We start from the raw sequence: 19,958 nt of genomic DNA, 5'->3' as shown, positions 1-19,958 counted from the left end.
TTTTGTCCTATTTGTTGTTTGCTTCACAATAAAAAGTAAAACAAATGTGTTCACAGTTGTAGGCATGTTCTATACATGAACTGATGCAAACCCTAAAGAAACCTGTTAAATTCCAGGTTGAGAGGTAGAAAAACATGGCAAATGCCAATGGGGAATACTTTCGCAAGCCACTGTATCTACAGTATTTTTCTATCTACTATCATAGGATGGCTGGAGTATGAAATAAAGAGGACTTGTCTTGGGCACCTTCTCTCATTTTTCTCCAGGTTGCCGCCCATTATACCCACTACAACCACGACTGTCCACGAGAGTGAAAATATGATTTATGTCTCCTAAAGTAATGTGATCTATTGTGTAATGGATCCATGTTCACACTGAGACATCATAGATACAAGCCATGAGACTGTAGACAGAAATCGATGAGAAGATGAGGGTTTATGAGGTCAGGATAGGAGATGAGCTGCCACCTGTTAGATGATCTAAAAACCCAATGAAGTCCCAGAGATGGACATCGAAGCTGACATCAGTTCTTGACCTTCTTTTTTTTTTACGAATGATGTAAAAATTTGACGTCTATGATAACAAAAACACAAAAAACACACAGATTTTTCAGATAAAGGGTTCCATACGTTGTACTTGGTCCATTTATGAAGACGATGAAGGCACTACGGCATAGGAAACGATGATATAAGAGAACGGCTCTGCAGCGTGTTGACCACAGAGGACTACGTTCGGACTCTTCCACCATGAGGCCATAGTTGAGGTTCCAAGTGTTGGAAGTCACAGTTGTTACTAGAGCTGAGGAGGCTTCTGGCTTATGGGGCTCTGAAGGTGCTGAATGGTGAGAATGACCCACTATATGTCCGAGAATCCATGTTTCCCGGATAGTCATGTGAGGTGTCAATGTTGGAGGTGGAATTCTGACCCAATGAGAAAGAAAATACATGTCAGTTAGTCACGAAACATTCTACAGTAGAACGTTTTAGTAGTAATTTTCCCAATTTTCCGGTGGTCTTGGCTAGGAATTAACACCAGATTCCCTGTGGTCTAGGGCTTTGATTAATATCAACGTCTTAGCAGTCTAAGGAAGTAAAGGCGCTATTGTCAGCTTCCCTGGTGGTTTATGGTCATGTCTGATGTAATGTCAGCTATCCTGGTGGTCTAAAGAAATGGAAATGTTCATTATAGCTTCCATGATGGTGTAGGGAAGTAAATAAGCTAATACTAGCTTGTCTCGTTGTCTAGCATAATTACACAAGAACCACAGGACGGATTTCTTCACCCCATGCAAAAGTTAATGTTATTTTTCCTGGTGATCTAGTTTTGTGACTGATTTAATGTCAGCGATCCTGGTGGTCTAAAGAAGTAGAATGTTAATTCCGTCTGTGTTTGTGGTCCAGGAAAGTAAAAGAGCTAATGCCATCTTTCGTGGTAGTCTATGGGAGTGACTGATTCAATATCAGCTGTCCTGTCGGGCAAGACATGTGCATATGTTAATTTCCATGATGGTCTAGGGTAAAGAAAGGGTTAGTGTCAGCTTTCTTGGTGGTCTAGAGAATTAAATGAGCTATTGCCAACTTCCTTATTTGTCTTAATGTGAGCAATCCTGGTGGTCTAGGGTAATGACTGATTTTATGTCAGCTGTGCCGGTGGTGTAGAGAAGTAGAATTGTTAACTCCAGTTCCCTTGGAGGTGTTTTGAGTAGAGGAAGGGTTAATGTCGGCCTTCTTGGTGCTTTAGAGAATAGGACATGTTAATCCCTGGTGGTCTAAGAGAGTAGAGTAACACATGACTTCAGGATCACATTACACTATGGGGCTTGCTTAGATACACATAAGTCTGCCTAGGGGCTGTATACACAAAACAGTTGGATAATTTTGTAATCAAGTCTACTTGCAAAGGACTGGGGTTTATATACTGATAGACTAATAACTCACCGAATTATAGACCATGTTATCGCTACCAGTTGGCCATTCTGTGGAGAGAGATGAAACCTTACATAGGCATCTCAAAAAACAAAAAAAAAACTATTCAAAAGCAGGGATAGCAGACATGTAGGAAAGGAGAGAAGATCTGGGGAAAAGCAAGAAACGTGAGGGAGGAAGAAGCAGAACTGCAGAGTCTGTGATCATTGAGATGATGAAATGTGAGCGATGATCGGAAAAAAGAGAAACATTTACAGGAACCAAACTTTTATAAAGACCTTTTGTCATATCTTGGGCAATCCAGATCGACTCTTTATCCCTGAAGAGCAGAAAAGACAACCTTAGTGTTACTCATATATCCTGCAGGGCACATCTGCATCAAGGGTATCACCAACCTCCCTCACATGCCATAAAGCAGGTAGGAAGAGAGTACATTACTAATCCATAACACATGTAAAAGGGACATCATGACTCCGTTAAATAAGAAACATAGCAAAAACACAATTCGAATGTAGAAATGATATTGCAGCTCTATAAAATGAGAAACATGTAGTGATGACATCACCAATTCATAACAAAAGAAACATATAAAGATGACATCACCAATTCATAACAAAAGAAACATATTAAGATGACATCACCAATCCATAACTCAAGACGTATAGAAATGACATCACCAATCCATAACAAAAGAAACATATAAGGATGACATCAACAATCCATATCTCAAGACATATGTAAAAATTACATAATTATTCCATTAAATAAGAAACATAGCAAGATGACATCACTGATCTATAACACAAGACATATATATACAAGAAATCACCAATCCATAACTCAAGACACATGTAGAAATAAAATCACCACCTTATAAAATAAGAAACATAAAGATGACATCACCAATCCATAACGAAAGAAACATATAAAGATGACATCCCCAATCCATAACACAAGAGACATGTAGAGATGACATCAGCAGTATATAACTCAAGACGCATATAAAAATGACATCACCACTTTATAAAATAAGAAAACTGTAGAGATGACATCACCAATAGTGATGGGCGAACCCATTTGTACCGAACAGTCACTGTTTCGGACTGAACACCGAACATGAACTTTCTGCTGAAGTCCGATGCAGTGTTATGGGTACGTCCGCGGAGGAGAGACAGAGATATTTTTTTCTTTTCAATGGGGTTCGGGTTCCGGTGGAAGTTTGGGTACTGTTTTGGTACCCGAACTGAACTTTTTAAAAAGTTTGGGTCAGGTACCAGAACCTGAACTTTTGCTGGTAAACCCATTCCTAATCACCAATCCATACCATAAGAAACATGTCAAGATTTCTTTACTAATAAAAAAACATAAGAAACAGGTAGAGATGTCATCACTAAATCCAAAAAAAAAGAATCATGAAGAGATGACATCATGGATCCTCAACTCAAAACGCAGATAGAGATGAAATCACCAATCCCTTACAGAAGAAACATGTAACGAACAATTTATAACATAAGACACATCTGTAGAGAGTAGGTCACCAACCTGGGAAACAAAACATGAGTAGAGATGACATCACTAAATCCCCAAAAAAAGAATCATGAAGAGATGACATCATGGATCCTCAACTCAAAACGCAGATAGAGATGAAATCACCAATCCCTTACAGAAGAAACATGTAACGAACAATTTATAACATAAGACACATCTGTAGAGAGTAGGTCACCAACCTGGGAAACAAAACATGAGTAGAGATGACATCACTAATCCACAACATGAGACTCGGTAAGAGGACACCTACCCAAACCGTAACACAGGATATTGCATCATAACTCCATAAAATGAGAAACGTAGAGATGACATTACAATTCTGTACTATAAGAAACATGTAAAGATGACATCACCGATCCATAACTCAAGATATGTGCAGAGATGACATCACCGATCCATAACTCAAGATATGTGCAGAGATGACATCACCTATCCATAACTCAAGATATGGGCAGAGATTACATCACCGATCCATAACATAAGAAACAAGTAGAGATGACATCATGGATCCATAACTCAAGATATGTGCAGAGATGACATCACCTATCCATAACTCAAGATATGGGCAGAGATTACATCACCGATCCATAACATAAGAAACAAGTAGAGATGACATCATGGATCCATAACTCAAGATATGGGCAGAGATGACATCACCGATCCATAACTCAAGATATGGGCAGAGATGACATCATGGATCCATAACTCAAGATATGTGCAGAGATGACATCACTGACTCATAACATAAGAAACAAGTAGAGATCACATCATGGATCCATTACTCAAGATATGTGCAGAGATGACATCACCGATCCATAACTCAAGATATGTGCAGAGATGACATCACTGACTCATAACATAAGAAACAAGTAGAGATGACATCATGGATCCATAACTCAAGATATGGGCAGAGATGACATCACCGATCCATAACATAAGAAACAAGTAGAGATGACATCATGTATCCATTACTCAAGATATGGGCAGATATGACATCACCGATCCATAACATAAGAAGCCAACAATCCATAAAACAAGACACATCTGCAGACATGCTATTACTCATCTATACCGCAAGACATGTGTCGAGAGATCACCTATTCATGACACAACTGTAGAAATGACATTACCGGTCCAAAATACAGGACGCGCGTAGCGATGACATCACTAATTACACTAGCTCTTTAAGTACATTTTTAAGGAGCTTGTGTGCCTATTTTTTCCACGTAAGGACACCACCAGACACACACATAGAGAGATCACCCCCGGTCTCCACAATGCGGGCAGTTATCACAGACCGGATGTCACGCCGTAAACGGCGATAAAGGGGCAGAACGGCGTACTTGAACCCGCACCGGTCCCTACCACTTAAATGGGACCCTGGCTTTCCCTTATCTCGGTACTATGATGGTTAGGAGGCCCGAGCCGCCAGCATATCCCTGTCTCCTGTGCAGGCCCTATCAGGGTCCCCCTCTCCCCCTAAAGGAGGTGGACTGCACCAGTGTAATAATACAACAAATAACAGGGTATACAGACAAGGTAACTAAAAGTCTCAAACTCACCAAATGCTCACACAACCACAGAGGAAACACAGAGAAGGGAAGAGAAGGAATAAACTAGGAAGGAAAACAGGTTTAACATGCAACCAAAACTGCAGACACCAATCTCTGTAAATAAACCTCCAACACCAACACTACGCTCCTTCAACCTCCAAGCCAGGCAGTAGAACTGATCACTGACACTAGCTGAAGTCAGGACTGGGTCTATATAGAGGATCAGATTACAAAATCCACTTCAGCTGAGAGACCCAGCTCTCAGCAACTTAGCAATAAGGTTAACTCCTGCACTGCTGGCACATAGCAGCTAGGTCAGAATACAGGTGAAGAGCTTCTGTTCACTGTGTGTGAACGAGGCCCAGAGCGCTGCGGTTCTCTGGAACCTCTCTGTCACGGTAGCCCCGTGACACCGGAAGTGGATAATGACACTTGGGCCTCATTTATCAAAACTGTCATAAAAGAACAACGATCTTAGTTTCCCCTAGAAACCAATCAGAGCCCAGCTTTCATATTTTATACTGCCTTCGGAATATGTAAGCTGCGCGCTGATTGGTTGCTATGGGAAACAAAGACAGTTTTGATATACAAAAGCCACTTTAAAACTTTTCTTACCTTTGTTCCTTTTTCTTCTTTTTACCTGTAAGAAAAGACACAGATTATAGACAGAATATGCATCTCTGGAGGCAGATCGCAGTTGGAGGAGACCCACTGTCATAAAATTTACATATGTCCCTCACATACAGTGTGACCAGAAAAATGAAATGATCCACACTATGGTACTAGATAAAAATAACAATTTATTAAAGTCATATATAAAACATGTAAAAATACATAACTACAAGTCAAGAAAGGTGCAGAAAATCCACAAAACGAGGGACAAAGATGCCATAGGCAAATTCAAAACCCAAATATGCACTAACATCTACACTAATAATAACCATCTACACAGCCAGCCAATTTTTTTTGGTCACTTTGCCTCCCAACCAAAAATGGAATAATAAGAGAATAAGAGAAAGTTATGTGGCCTCCAAAATGGTAATGATAAAAACGGCAACTCGCAACGGAGAAAAAACAAGCTCTGGTACATCCCTCTACACTGAAAAATGTCAAAAAAGTCTAACTCTTGGAAGGAGAAGAGGAAAAATGGAATGGGAAGAGGGACTGCGTCACCTAAGGGCCCGCAGAAATCAGAAGCCTGGTCCCACCCGGTCTTTGTGGCTCTTCATCAAAGGTTCCTTGTAGTTGACAATGTCCAGCAAGTGCTGCTCCAACCCCTACGTTGTAGACCAGTTGATAGACTATATCTACTTACTTCTTCTCACCAGGTAGGTCACCAACACTGCAGCCACGAGGATCAGAAGACCAACCAGTCCGACTAAGACAAAGACCCACACTGGAACTGTAAGACAACATGGACAACGTTCACCACGTTAGGTGGTTGTAAAAATACAAAAACACTGAATTTCTGGGTCGTGTACACCATACGTAGATCCATCCATCCAACATCCAAGCATGGACTAGGCCTGTGCTCATACCCTGCTATGACTAAAGGGGAGAAAGGACATAACAATCTCTGATATCTGTACAGATCTGATCATTTACACGGCCTGACATACGGTATAATGCATAGAATTAGAACAGCGAGAAATATCTGACCACTGAAGGTTGCACCGTTATGGCCCTCACCGACAACTAGACACGAGCTATTGGTTCTTCTCATCCCAAGTTCGATACAGGAGCTCATTCTACAGCTACGTGTGCGGAACTGGACAATCTGTGGCATTCCCATACACAATGCATGGAGCAACTGCATCATGCTAGATGCCACACTTCTAAAACTGGAGATACAGAACCCGTGTTTCTATACTAGGTGGCACCTCAAAGGATAAGATATCAATCGCCTATCTGGAGGATAAATGATAAATTGTACACTCTTTCAAGTATTCTTATAGAGAGGGGCATTTTAATAGTAGTTATATTCTTGTACATAGGGGCAGTATTATAGTAGTTATATTCTTGTACATAGGAGGCAGTATTATAGTAGTTATATTCTTGTACATAGGAGCAGTATTATAGTAGTTATATTCTTGTACATAGGGGCACTATTATAGTAGTTATATTCTTGTACATAGGGAGCAGTATTATAGTAGTTATATTCTTGTACATAGGGGCAGTATTATAGTAGTTATATTCTTGTACATAGGAGGCAGTATTATAGTAGTTATATTCTTGTACATAGGAGCAGTATTATAGTAGTTATATTCTTGTACATAGGGGCACTATTATAGTAGTTATATTCTTGTACATTGGAGCAGTATTATAGTAGTTATATTCTTGTACATAGGGGCAGTATTATAGTAGTTATATTCTTGTACATAAGGGCAGTATTATAGTAGTTATATTCTTGTACACAGGGGGCAGTATTATAGTAGTTATATTCTTGTACATAGGGGCAGTATTATAGTAGTTATATTCTTGTACATAAGGGCAGTATTATAGTAGTTATATTCTTGTACATAGGGCCAGTATTATAGTAGCTATATTCTTGTACATAAGGGCAGTATTATAGTAGTTATATTCTTGTACATAAGGGCAGTATTATAGTAGTTATATTCTTGTACATAAGGGCAGTATTATAGTAGTTATATTCTTGCACATAGGGGCAGTATTATAGTAGTTATATTCTTGTACATATGAGCAGTATTATAGTAGTTATATTCTTGTACATAGGAGCAGTATTATAGTAGTTATATTCCTGTACATAGGAGCAGTATTATAGTAGTTATATTCTTCTACATAGGGGGTAGTATTATAGTAGTTATATTCTTGTACATAGGAGCAGTATTATAGTAGTTATATTCCTGTACATAGGAGCAGTATTATAGTAGTTATATTCTTGTACATAGGAGCAATATTATAGTAGTCATATTCTTGTACATAGGGCCAGTATTATAGTAGTTATATTCTTGTACATAGGAGCAGTATTATAGTAGTTATATTCTTGTACATAGGGGTAGTATTATAGTAGTTATATTCTTGTACATAGGATCAGTATTATAGTAGTTATATTCTTGTACATAGGGGCAGTATTATAGTAGCTATATTCTTGTACATAGGAGCAGTATTATAGTAGTTATATTCTTGTAAATATGAGCAGTATTATAGTAGTTATATTCTTGTACATAGGGGCAGTATTATAGTAGTTATATTCTTGTACATATGAGCAGTATTATAGTAGTTATATTCTTGTACATAGGGGCAGTATTATAGTAGTTATATTCTTGTACATAGGGGTAGTATTATAGTAGTTATATTCTTGTACATAGGAGACAGTATTATAGTAGTTATATTCTTGTACATAGGGGCAGTATTGTAGTAGTTATATTCTTGTACATAGGGGCAGTATTATAGTAGTTATATTCTTGTACATAGGGGCAGTATTATAGTAGTTATATTCTTGTACATAGGGGCAGTATTATAGCAATTATATTCTTGCACATGGGGGCAGTATTATAGTAGTTATATTCTTGTACATAGGGGTAGTATTATAGTAGTTATATTCTTGTACATAGGAGACAGTATTATAGTAGTTATATTCTTGTACATAGGGGCAGTATTATAGTAGTTATAATCTTGCACATGGGGGCAGTATTATAGTAGTTATATTCTTGTACATAGGGGGCAGTATTATAGTAGTTATATTCTTGTACACAGGGAACATTATTATAGTAGCTATTTTTTTGTACATAGTGGCCATATTATATTAATGCTTGTACATAGGGGGCAGAGCACTTACCATTAACAGTCAGGGAGAGAACATTACTGACTTCAGATAACTGGAGCTCACTCCCTACATAGCTTTTGTACATACAGCTATATTCCATAGACTTCATGGTGTATGGGCTTGAGATAGTGAACTTCACAATGTTCTTTGTCTCAGGAGCTGCTTTTTGCTGCAGACATTGTCCAGTGCTGTTTAAGTACAAGTAGAAGGTGCCTTCAGGGTGATTCGCTGGTGCTGCGCATTGTAGTTCCACGGTGTCTCCCATATAGATGGTTCCTGATGTCATCAAGGATAGATGTGGTGGCGGTAAATTTTCTGTGTGATGTGTATAGAAAATTATTTTCAGGTCAGTTCTCAACTTACTTAATTTACATATTGAATTAAATTACATAATACGCAGTCACAATGATGTCACAGCTCAGGGATACTGTAATTAACGTTTGTGTACAGTGACTGCAACAGTAGAATATTGAGTGCAGCTCTGGAGTATAATACAGGATGTAACTCAGGATCAGTAATGTAATGTATGTACACAGTGACTGCACCAGCAGAATAGTGAGTGCAGCTCTGGGGTATAATACAGGATGTAACTCAGGATCAGTAATGTAATGTATGTACACAGTGACTGCACCAGCAGAATAGTGAGTGCAGCTCTGGGGTATAATACAGGATGTAACTCAGGATCAGTAATGTAATGTATGTACACAGTGACTGCACCAGCAGAATAGTGAGTGCAGCTCTGGGATATAATACAGGATGTAACTCAGGATCAGTAATGTAATGTATGTACACAGAGACTGCACCAGCAGAATAGTGAGTGCAGCTCTGGGGTATAATACAGGATGTAACTCAGGATCAGTAATGTAATGTATGTACACAGTGACTGCACCAGCAGAATAGTGAGTGCAGCTCTGGGATATAATACAGGATGTAACTCAGGATCAGTAATGTAATGTATGTACACAGTGACTGCACCAGCAGAATAGTGAGTGCAGCTCTGGGGTATAATACAGGATGTAACTCAGGATCAGTAATGTAATGTATGTACACAGTGACTGCACCAGCAGAATAGTGAGTGCAGCTCTGGGGTATAATACAGGATGTAACTCAGGATCAGTAATGTAATGTATGTACACAGTGACTGCACCAGCAGAATAGTGAGTGCAGCTCTGGAGTATAATACAGGATGTAACTCAGGATCAGTAATGTAATGTATGTACACAGTGACTGCACCAGCAGAATAGTGAGTGCAGCTCTGGGGTATAATACAGGATGTAACTCAGGATCAGTAATGTAATGTATGTACACAGTGACTGCACCAGCAGAATAGTGAGTGCAGCTCTGGGGTATAATACAGTAGGTAACTCAGGATCAGTAATGTAATGTATATACACAGTGACTGCACCAGCAGAATAGTGAGTGCAGCTCTGGAGTATAATACAGGATGTAACTCAGGATCAGTAATGTAATGTATGTACACAGTGACTGCACCAGCAGAATAGCGAGTGCAGCTCTGGAGTATAATACAGGATGTAACTCAGGATCAGTAATGTAATGTATGTACACAGTGACTGCACCAGCAGAATAGTGAGTGCAGCTCTGGAGTATAATACAGGATGTAACTCAGGATCAGTAATGTATGTACACAGTGACTGCACCAGCAGAATAGTGAGTGCAGCTCTGGAGTATAATACAGGATGTAACTCAGGATCAGTAATGTAATGTATGTACACAGTGACTGCACCAGCAGAATAGCGAGTGCAGCTCTGGAGTATAATACAGGATGTAACTCAGGATCAGTAATGTAATGTATGTACACAGTGACTGCACCAGCAGAATAGTGAGTGCAGCTCTGGGGTGTAATACAGGATGTAACTCAGGATCAGTAATGTAATGCATGTACACAGTGACTGCACCAGCAGAATAGTGAGTGCAGCTCTGGGGTATAATACAGGATGTAACTTAGGATCAGTAATGTAATGTATATACACAGTGACTGCACCAGCAGAATAGTGAGTGCAGCTCTGGGGTATAATACAGGAGGTAACTCAGGATCAGTAATGTAATGTATGTACACAGTGACTGCACCAGCAGAATAGTGAGTGCAGCTCTGGGGTATAATACAGGATGTAACTCAGGATCAGTAATGTAATGTATGTACACAGTGACTGCACCAGCAGAATAGCGAGTGCAGCTCTGGAGTATAATACAGGATGTAACTCAGGATCAGTAATGTAATGTATGTACACAGTGACTGCACCAGCAGAATAGCGAGTGCAGCTCTGGAGTATAATACAGGATGTAACTCAGGATCAGTAATGTAATGTATGTACACAGTGACTGCACCAGCAGAATAGTGAGTGCAGCTCTGGGGTATAATACAGGATGTAACTCAGGATCAGTAATGTAATGTATGTACACAGTGACTGCACCAGCAGAATAGTGAGTGCAGCTCTGGGGTATAATACAGGATGTAACTCAGGATCAGTAATGTAATGTATGTACACAGTGACTGCACCAGCAGAATAGTGAGTGCAGCTCTGGGATATAATACAGGATGTAACTCAGGATCAGTAATGTAATGTATGTACACAGAGACTGCACCAGCAGAATAGTGAGTGCAGCTCTGGGGTATAATACAGGATGTAACTCAGGATCAGTAATGTAATGTATGTACACAGTGACTGCACCAGCAGAATAGTGAGTGCAGCTCTGGGGTATAATACAGGATGTAACTCAGGATCAGTAATGTAATGTATGTACACAGTGACTGCACCAGCAGAATAGTGAGTGCAGCTCTGGGGTATAATACAGGATGTAACTCAGGATCAGTAATGTAATGTATGTACACAGTGACTGCACCAGCAGAATAGTGAGTGCAGCTCTGGGATATAATACAGGATGTAACTCAGGATCAGTAATGTAATGTATGTACACAGAGACTGCACCAGCAGAATAGTGAGTGCAGCTCTGGGGTATAATACAGGATGTAACTCAGGATCAGTAATGTAATGTATGTACACAGTGACTGCACCAGCAGAATAGTGAGTGCAGCTCTGGGGTATAATACAGGATGTAACTCAGGATCAGTAATGTAATGTATGTACACAGTGACTGCACCAGCAGAATAGTGAGTGCAGCTCTGGGGTATAATACAGGATGTAACTCAGGATCAGTAATGTAATGTATGTACACAGTGACTGCACCAGCAGAATAGTGAGTGCAGCTCTGGAGTATAATACAGGATGTAACTCAGGATCAGTAATGTAATGTATGTACACAGTGACTGCACCAGCAGAATAGTGAGTGCAGCTCTGGGGTATAATACAGGATGTAACTCAGGATCAGTAATGTAATGTATGTACACAGTGACTGCACCAGCAGAATAGTGAGTGCAGCTCTGGGGTATAATACAGGAGGTAACTCAGGATCAGTAATGTAATGTATATACACAGTGACTGCACCAGCAGAATAGTGAGTGCAGCTCTGGAGTATAATACAGGATGTAACTCAGGATCAGTAATGTAATGTATGTACACAGTGACTGCACCAGCAGAATAGCGAGTGCAGCTCTGGAGTATAATACAGGATGTAACTCAGGATCAGTAATGTAATGTATGTACACAGTGACTGCACCAGCAGAATAGTGAGTGCAGCTCTGGAGTATAATACAGGATGTAACTCAGGATCAGTAATGTATGTACACAGTGACTGCACCAGCAGAATAGTGAGTGCAGCTCTGGAGTATAATACAGGATGTAACTCAGGATCAGTAATGTAATGTATGTACACAGTGACTGCACCAGCAGAATAGCGAGTGCAGCTCTGGAGTATAATACAGGATGTAACTCAGGATCAGTAATGTAATGTATGTACACAGTGACTGCACCAGCAGAATAGTGAGTGCAGCTCTGGGGTGTAATACAGGATGTAACTCAGGATCAGTAATGTAATGTATGTACACAGTGACTGCACCAGCAGAATAGTGAGTGCAGCTCTGGGGTATAATACAGGATGTAACTTAGGATCAGTAATGTAATGTATATACACAGTGACTGCACCAGCAGAATAGTGAGTGCAGCTCTGGGGTATAATACAGGAGGTAACTCAGGATCAGTAATGTAATGTATGTACACAGTGACTGCACCAGCAGAATAGTGAGTGCAGCTCTGGGGTATAATACAGGATGTAACTCAGGATCAGTAATGTAATGTATGTACACAGTGACTGCACCAGCAGAATAGCGAGTGCAGCTCTGGAGTATAATACAGGATGTAACTCAGGATCAGTAATGTAATGTATGTACACAGTGACTGCACCAGCAGAATAGCGAGTGCAGCTCTGGAGTATAATACAGGATGTAACTCAGGATCAGTAATGTAATGTATGTACACAGTGACTGCACCAGCAGAATAGCGAGTGCAGCTCTGGAGTATAATACAGGATGTAACTCAGGATCAGTAATGTAATGTATGTACACAGTGACTGCACCAGCAGAATAGCGAGTGCAGCTCTGGAGTATAATACAGGATGTAACTCAGGATCAGTAATGTAATGTATGTACACAGTGACTGCACCAGCAGAATAGTGAGTGCAGCTCTGGGGTATAATACAGGATGTAACTCTGGATCAGTAATGTAATGTATGTACACAGTGACTGCACCAGCAGAATAGTGAGTGCAGCTCTGGGGTATAATACAGGATGTAACTCAGGATCAGTAATGTAATGTATGTATACAGTGACTGCACCAGCAGAATAGTGAGTGCAGCTCTGGGGTATAATACAGGAGGTAACTCAGGATCAGTAATGTAATGTATGTACACAGTGACTGCACCAGCAGAATAGTGAGTGCAGCTCTGGAGTATAATACAGGATGTAACTCAGGATCAGTAATGTAATGTATGTACACAGTGACTGCACCAGCAGAATAGCGAGTGCAGCTCTGGAGTATAATACAGGATGTAACTCAGGATCAGTAATGTAATGTATGTACACAGTGACTGCACCAGCAGAATAGCGAGTGCAGCTCTGGAGTATAATACAGGATGTAACTCAGGATCAGTAATGTAATGTATGTACACAGTGACTGCACCAGCAGAATAGTGAGTGCAGCTCTGGGGTATAATACAGGATGTAACTCTGGATCAGTAATGTAATGTATGTACACAGTGACTGCACCAGCAGAATAGTGAGTGCAGCTCTGGGGTATAATACAGGATGTAACTCAGGATCAGTAATGTAATGTATGTATACAGTGACTGCACCAGCAGAATAGTGAGTGCAGCTCTGGGGTATAATACAGGAGGTAACTCAGGATCAGTAATGTAATGTATGTACACAGTGACTGCACCAGCAGAATAGTGAGTGCAGCTCTGGAGTATAATACAGGATGTAACTCAGGATCAGTAATGTAATGTATGTACACAGTGACTGCACCAGCAGAATAGTGAGTGCAGCTCTGGGGTATAATACAGGATGTAACTCTGGATCAGAAATGTAATGTATGTACACAGTGACTGCACCAGCAGAATAGTGAGTGCAGCTCTGGGGTATAATACAGGATGTAACTCAGGATCAGTAATGTAATGTATGTATACAGTGACTGCACCAGCAGAATAGTGAGTGCAGCTCTGGGGTATAATACAGGATGTAACTCATGATCAGTAATGTAATGTATGTACACAGTGACTGCACCAGCAGAATAGTGAGTGCAGCTCTGGGGTATAATACAGGATGTATCTAAGGATCAGTAATGTAATGTATGTACACAGTGACTGCACCAGCAGAATAGTGAGTGCAGCTCTGGGGTATAATACAGGATGTAACTCAGGATCAGTAATGTAATGTATGTACACAGTGACTGCACCAGCAGAATAGTGAGTGCAGCTCTGGGGTATAATACAGGATGTAACTCAGGATCAGTAATGTAATGTATGTATACAGTGACTGCACCAGCAGAATAGTGAGTGCAGCTCTGGGGTATAATACAGGATGTAACTCATGATCAGTAATGTAATGTATGTACACAGTGACTGCACCAGCAGAATAGTGAGTGCAGCTCTGGGGTATAATACAGGATGTATCTAAGGATCAGTAATGTAATGTATGTACACAGTGACTGCACCAGCAGAATAGGGAGTGCAGCTCTGGGGTATAATACAGGATGTAACTCAGGATCAGTAATGTAATGTATGTACACAGTGACTGCACCAGCAGAATAGCGAGTGCAGCTCTGGAGTATAATACAGGATGTAACTCTGGATCAGTAATGTAATGTATGTACACAGTGACTGCACCAGCAGAATAGCGAGTGCAGCTCTGGAGTATAATACAGGATGTAACTCAGGATCAGTAATGTAATGTATGTACACAGTGACTGCACCAGCAGAATAGTGAGTGCAGCTCTGGAGTATAATACAGAATGTAACTCAGGATCAGTAATGTAATGTATATACACAGTGACTGCACCAGCAGAATAGTGAGTGCAGCTCTGGGGTATAATACCGGATGTAACTCAGGATCAGTAATGTAATGTATGTACACAGTGACTGCACCAGCAGAATAGTGAGTGCAGCTCTGGAGTATAATACAGGATGTAACTCTGGATCAGTAATGTAATGTATGTACACAGTGACTGCACCAGCAGAATAGTGAGTGCAGCTCTGGAGTATAATACAGGATGTAACTCAGGATCAGTAATGTAATGTATGTACACAGTGACTGCACCAGCAGAATAGCGAGTGCAGCTCTGGAGTATAATACAGGATGTAATTCAGGATCAGTAATGTAATGTATGTACACAGTGACTGCACCAGCAGAATAGTGAGTGCAGCTCTGGAGTATAATACAGGATGTAACTCAGGATCAGTAATGTAATGTATGTACACAGTGACTGCACCAGCAGAATAGTGAGTGCAGCTCTGGGGTATAATACAGGATGTAACTCAGGATCAGTAATGTAATGTATGTACACAGTGACTGCACCAGCAGAATAGTGAGTGCAGCTCTGGGGTATAATACAGGATGTAACTCAGGACCAGTAATGTAATGTATGTATACAGTGACTGCACCAGCAGAATAGTGAGTGCAGCTCTGGGGTATAATACAGGATGTAACTCATGATCAGTAATGTAATGTATGTACACAGTGACTGCACCAGCAGAATAGTGAGTGCAGCTCTGGGGTATAATACAGGATGTATCTAAGGATCAGTAATGTAAGGTATGTACACAGTGACTGCACCAGCAGAATAGTGAGTGCAGCTCTGGGGTATAATACAGGATGTAACTCAGGATCAGTAATGTAATGTATGTACACAGTGACTACACCAGCAGAATAGTGAGTGCAGCTCTGGAGTATAACACAGGATGTAACTCAGGATCAGTAATGTAATGTATGTACACAGTGACTGTACCAGCAGAATAGTGAGTGCAGCTCTGGAGTATAATACAGGATGTAACTCAGGATTAGTAATGTAATGTATGTACACAGTGACTGCACCAGCAGAATAGTGAGTGCAGCTCTGGAGTATAATACAGGATATAACTCAGGATCAGTAATGTATGTACACAGTGACTGCACCAGTAGAATAGTGAGTGCAGCTCTGGAGTATAATACAGGATGTAACTCAGGATCAGTAATGTAATGTATGTACACAGTGACTGCACCAGCAGAATAGTGAGTGCAGCTCTGGAGTATAATACAGAATGTAACTCAGGATCAGTAATGTAATGTATATACACAGTGACTGCACCAGCAGAATAGTGAGTGCAGCTCTGGGGTATAATACCGGATGTAACTCAGGATCAGTAATGTAATGTATGTACACAGTGACTGCACCAGCAGAATAGTGAGTGCAGCTCTGGAGTATAATACAGGATGTAACTCAGGATCAGTAATGTAATGTATGTACACAGTGACTGCACCAGCAGAATAGTGAGTGCAGCTCTGGAGTATAATACAGAATGTAACTCAGGATCAGTAATGTAATGTATATACACAGTGACTGCACCAGCAGAATAGTGAGTGCAGCTCTGGGGTATAATACCGGATGTAACTCAGGATCAGTAATGTAATGTATGTACACAGTGACTGCACCAGCCGAATAGTGAGTGCAGCTCTGGGGTATAATACAGGATGTAACTCAGGATCAGTAATGTAATGTATGCACACAGTGACTGCACCAGCAGAATAGTGAGTGCAGCTCTGGGGTATAATACAGGATGTAACTCAGGTTCAGTAATGTAATGTATGTACACAGTGACTGCACCAGCAGAATAGTGAGTGCAGCTCTGGAGTATAATACTGTATATATACGATATGTATTGTATTATAGGTCCTCATCCTACATCCACCATTCTGTGCCTTCTTGTGGATCTGAATGTTATCTACGTGTGCAGGAACCCTATTGCCTCTTCCGGAACTTTTCGAAATAACTCCACACACAATATGGGCAGGACCCGCGTGGTTAGAAGACTGTGGTTGTGAGATGTCACCTATGTTGATCTTTCACCACACAGTCACCTAACCAGACTACAAACTGGAATATATACCCAAACAATCCACATTCCCCCTTATATGGTGCACAATTATCCTCCTCTATTGATCCCCACGTCCCGTACTAACATTCATACCCAAAACATAAACCCCGCCGACTCCGGGCCCCTGTTTCAAGTTACACAGTTATAAAGGTTGGGAAAATCCTAAGATCCGTCAGCTTCTCCCTTTCTCCATCAGCGGCAAATTCTCTATCGCTAGATTATTTATGGCCAACAATGACATGTGTTTAGTTATGTCCCAGATCTTACCTGAGGTCACCGCGAGCAGCTCCATCACAATCAGCCCTGAAGGAAGAACAGAAGTATATAATCTGATGCCGATCACAGAGGTATCACTTTTTTCACAATCAAGTCTTATACACACATGTAACGCAGCAGTGCAGTAAATGAGGTTGCAGTGGTATTAGTGCCTGTGGCCCTAGGGCTGCGGACCACACGGGCTACTCAGCCACAGGTGACGGTAATATCCAGCTGCTATAAGAGGCCCAGACACCCAGAGATAGTACAAACCAGTATATGTCAGGGAATATAACACCCAGGCCTCCCTCTTACCCATATATTACCAGCTGGGGTACATACGTGCCATCCATATCGGTGTAATAAATCATAGCCCAATGCTGCCACTCATCACAGAACAGAAATACTACTCATCCCACCATCCTACCACAAGCGAGATAATATGGCCGAGTCATTACTTCCCACTGTACACCACATAACCTCACCTAGTCCCTCCAACCTCCTTACTGGTCACAGTCAATATAAACTGGTCACTCCGACCTCCTTACTGGTCACAGCCAATATAAACTGGTCCCTCCGACCTCCTTACTGGTCACAGCCAATATAAACTGGTCCCTCCGACCTCCTTACAGGTCATAGTCAATATAAACTGGTCCCTCCGACCTCCTTACTGGTCACAGCCAGTATAAACTGGTCCCTCCGACCTCCTTACTGGTCATAGTCAATATAAACTGGTCCCTCCGACCTCCTTACTGGTCACAGCCAATATAAACTGGTCCTTCCGACCTCCTTAGTGGTCACAGCCAAAATAAACTGGTCCCTCCGACCTCCTTACTGGTCACAGTCAGTATAAACTGGTCCCTCCGACCTCCTTACAGGTCATAGTCAATATAAACTGGTCCCTCCGACCTCCTTACTGGTCATAGTCAATATAAACTGGTCCCTCCGACCTCCTTACAGGTCATAGTCAATATAAACTGGTCCCTCCGACCTCCTTACTGGTCACAGCCAATATAAACTGGTCCCTCCGACCTCCTTACAGGTCATAGTCAATATAAACTGGTCCCTCCGACCTCCTTACTGGTCACAGCCAGTATAAACTGGTCCCTCCGACCTCCTTACTGGTCATAGTCAATATAAACTGGTCACTCCGACCTCCTTACTGGTCACAGCCAATATAAACTGGTCCCTCCGACCTCCTTACTGGTCACAGCCAATATAATCTGGTCCCTCCGACCTCCTTACTGGTCATAGTCAATATAAACTAGTCCCTCCGACCTCCTTACTGGTCATAGTCAATATAAACTGGTCCCTCCGACCTCCTTACTGGTCATAGTCAATATAAACTGGTCCCTCCGACCTCCTTACTGGTCACAGCCAATATAAACTGGTCCCTCCGACCTCCTTACTGGTCACAGCCAATATAATCTGGTCCCTCCGACCTCCTTACTGGTCATAGTCAATATAAACTAGTCCCTCCGACCTCCTTACTGGTCATAGTCAATATAAACTGGTCCCTCCGACCTCCTTACTGGTCACAGCCAGTATAAACTGGTCCCTCCGACCTCCTTACTGGTCATAGTCAATATAAACTGGTCCCTCCGACCTCCTTACTGGTCATAGTCAATATAAACTGGTCCCTCCGACCTCCTTACTGGTCACAGCCAGTATAAACTGGTCCCTCCGACCTCCTTACTGGTCACAGCCAATATAAACTGGTCCCTCCGACCTCCTTAGTGGTCACAGCCAAAATAAACTGGTCCCTCCGACCTCCTTAGTGGTCACAGCCAATATAAACTGGTCCCTCCGTCCTCCTTACTGGTCACAGCCAATATAAACTGGTCCTTCCGACCTCCTTAGTGGTCACAGCCAAAATAAACTGGTCCCTCCGACCTCCTTACTGGTCACAGTCAGTATAAACTGGTCCCTCCGACCTCCTTACTGGTCACAGCCAGTATAAACTGGTCCCTGTGTAGAACCTTACCTAAAAATATCAGCAGCTCCATAGCTCTGCTGTCGCTGAGAAGTGACTATTGATGTCTTTGTCACCACACCCTGAAATAGGGAACTATAGGTGACCACAAACTCATCAGGAAACTACGATTTGGAGAATGGCGTCGATATGTCTGACACAATACCACATAGGCGGCGCCACCACGAGGGCACCCACTGTACCAGAAAGCCCTTCTCACCCTCTGCATGGGTTTCTCTTACTTAACATGAATTCATGTTTTCATTTGCATTTTTCTTTCAATTGTTCTTTTACTTTCAAGTTTTGTATTATGGAATTATCAATACTTTTTATCAGTATTTTTTGCGCATTTACTTGTGTATATTTTCTTCATAAAT

At 41.3% G+C, this 19,958-nt stretch overlaps 1 protein-coding gene across 1 annotated transcript; it reads right to left on the bottom strand.

The window, feature by feature from the left end:
- Positions 1-416: 416 nt before the first annotated feature.
- C4H19orf38 (chromosome 4 C19orf38 homolog) lies at positions 417-19,684 on the bottom strand. Its single transcript, XM_069767127.1, has 8 exons — positions 19,594-19,684; positions 17,622-17,657; positions 8,826-9,128; positions 6,342-6,428; positions 5,642-5,666; positions 2,204-2,244; positions 1,938-1,975; positions 417-920 (listed from the first exon to the last, which is right to left on the bottom strand). The coding sequence occupies exons 1-8, from the start codon at positions 19,613-19,615 to the stop codon at positions 816-818; spliced, it is 657 nt and encodes a 218-aa protein (XP_069623228.1). The 5' UTR covers positions 19,616-19,684; the 3' UTR covers positions 417-815.
- Between the last annotated feature and the right edge of the window lie 274 nt (positions 19,685-19,958).

The sequence above is a fragment of the Ranitomeya imitator genome, chromosome 4 (assembly GCF_032444005.1).
Source record: "Ranitomeya imitator isolate aRanImi1 chromosome 4, aRanImi1.pri, whole genome shotgun sequence".
Classification (NCBI taxonomy): domain Eukaryota; kingdom Metazoa; phylum Chordata; class Amphibia; order Anura; family Dendrobatidae; genus Ranitomeya; species Ranitomeya imitator.
Note: the sequence above shows the minus strand (reverse complement) of the source record. Positions and strands in the feature narration are given on the sequence as shown.

Excerpts from the sequence above, each read along its gene's own strand:
- C4H19orf38 (XM_069767127.1), bottom strand. The coding sequence starts at position 19,615 with ATGGAGCTGCTGATATTTTTAG. Across the intron at positions 17,658-19,593 it reads GGAGCTGCTGATATTTTTAG|GGCTGATTGTGATGGAGCTG; the intron begins GTAAGGTTCTAC and ends TTCTTCCTTCAG. Across the intron at positions 921-1,937 it reads ATAACATGGTCTATAATTCG|AATTCCACCTCCAACATTGA; the intron begins GTGAGTTATTAG and ends TCATTGGGTCAG.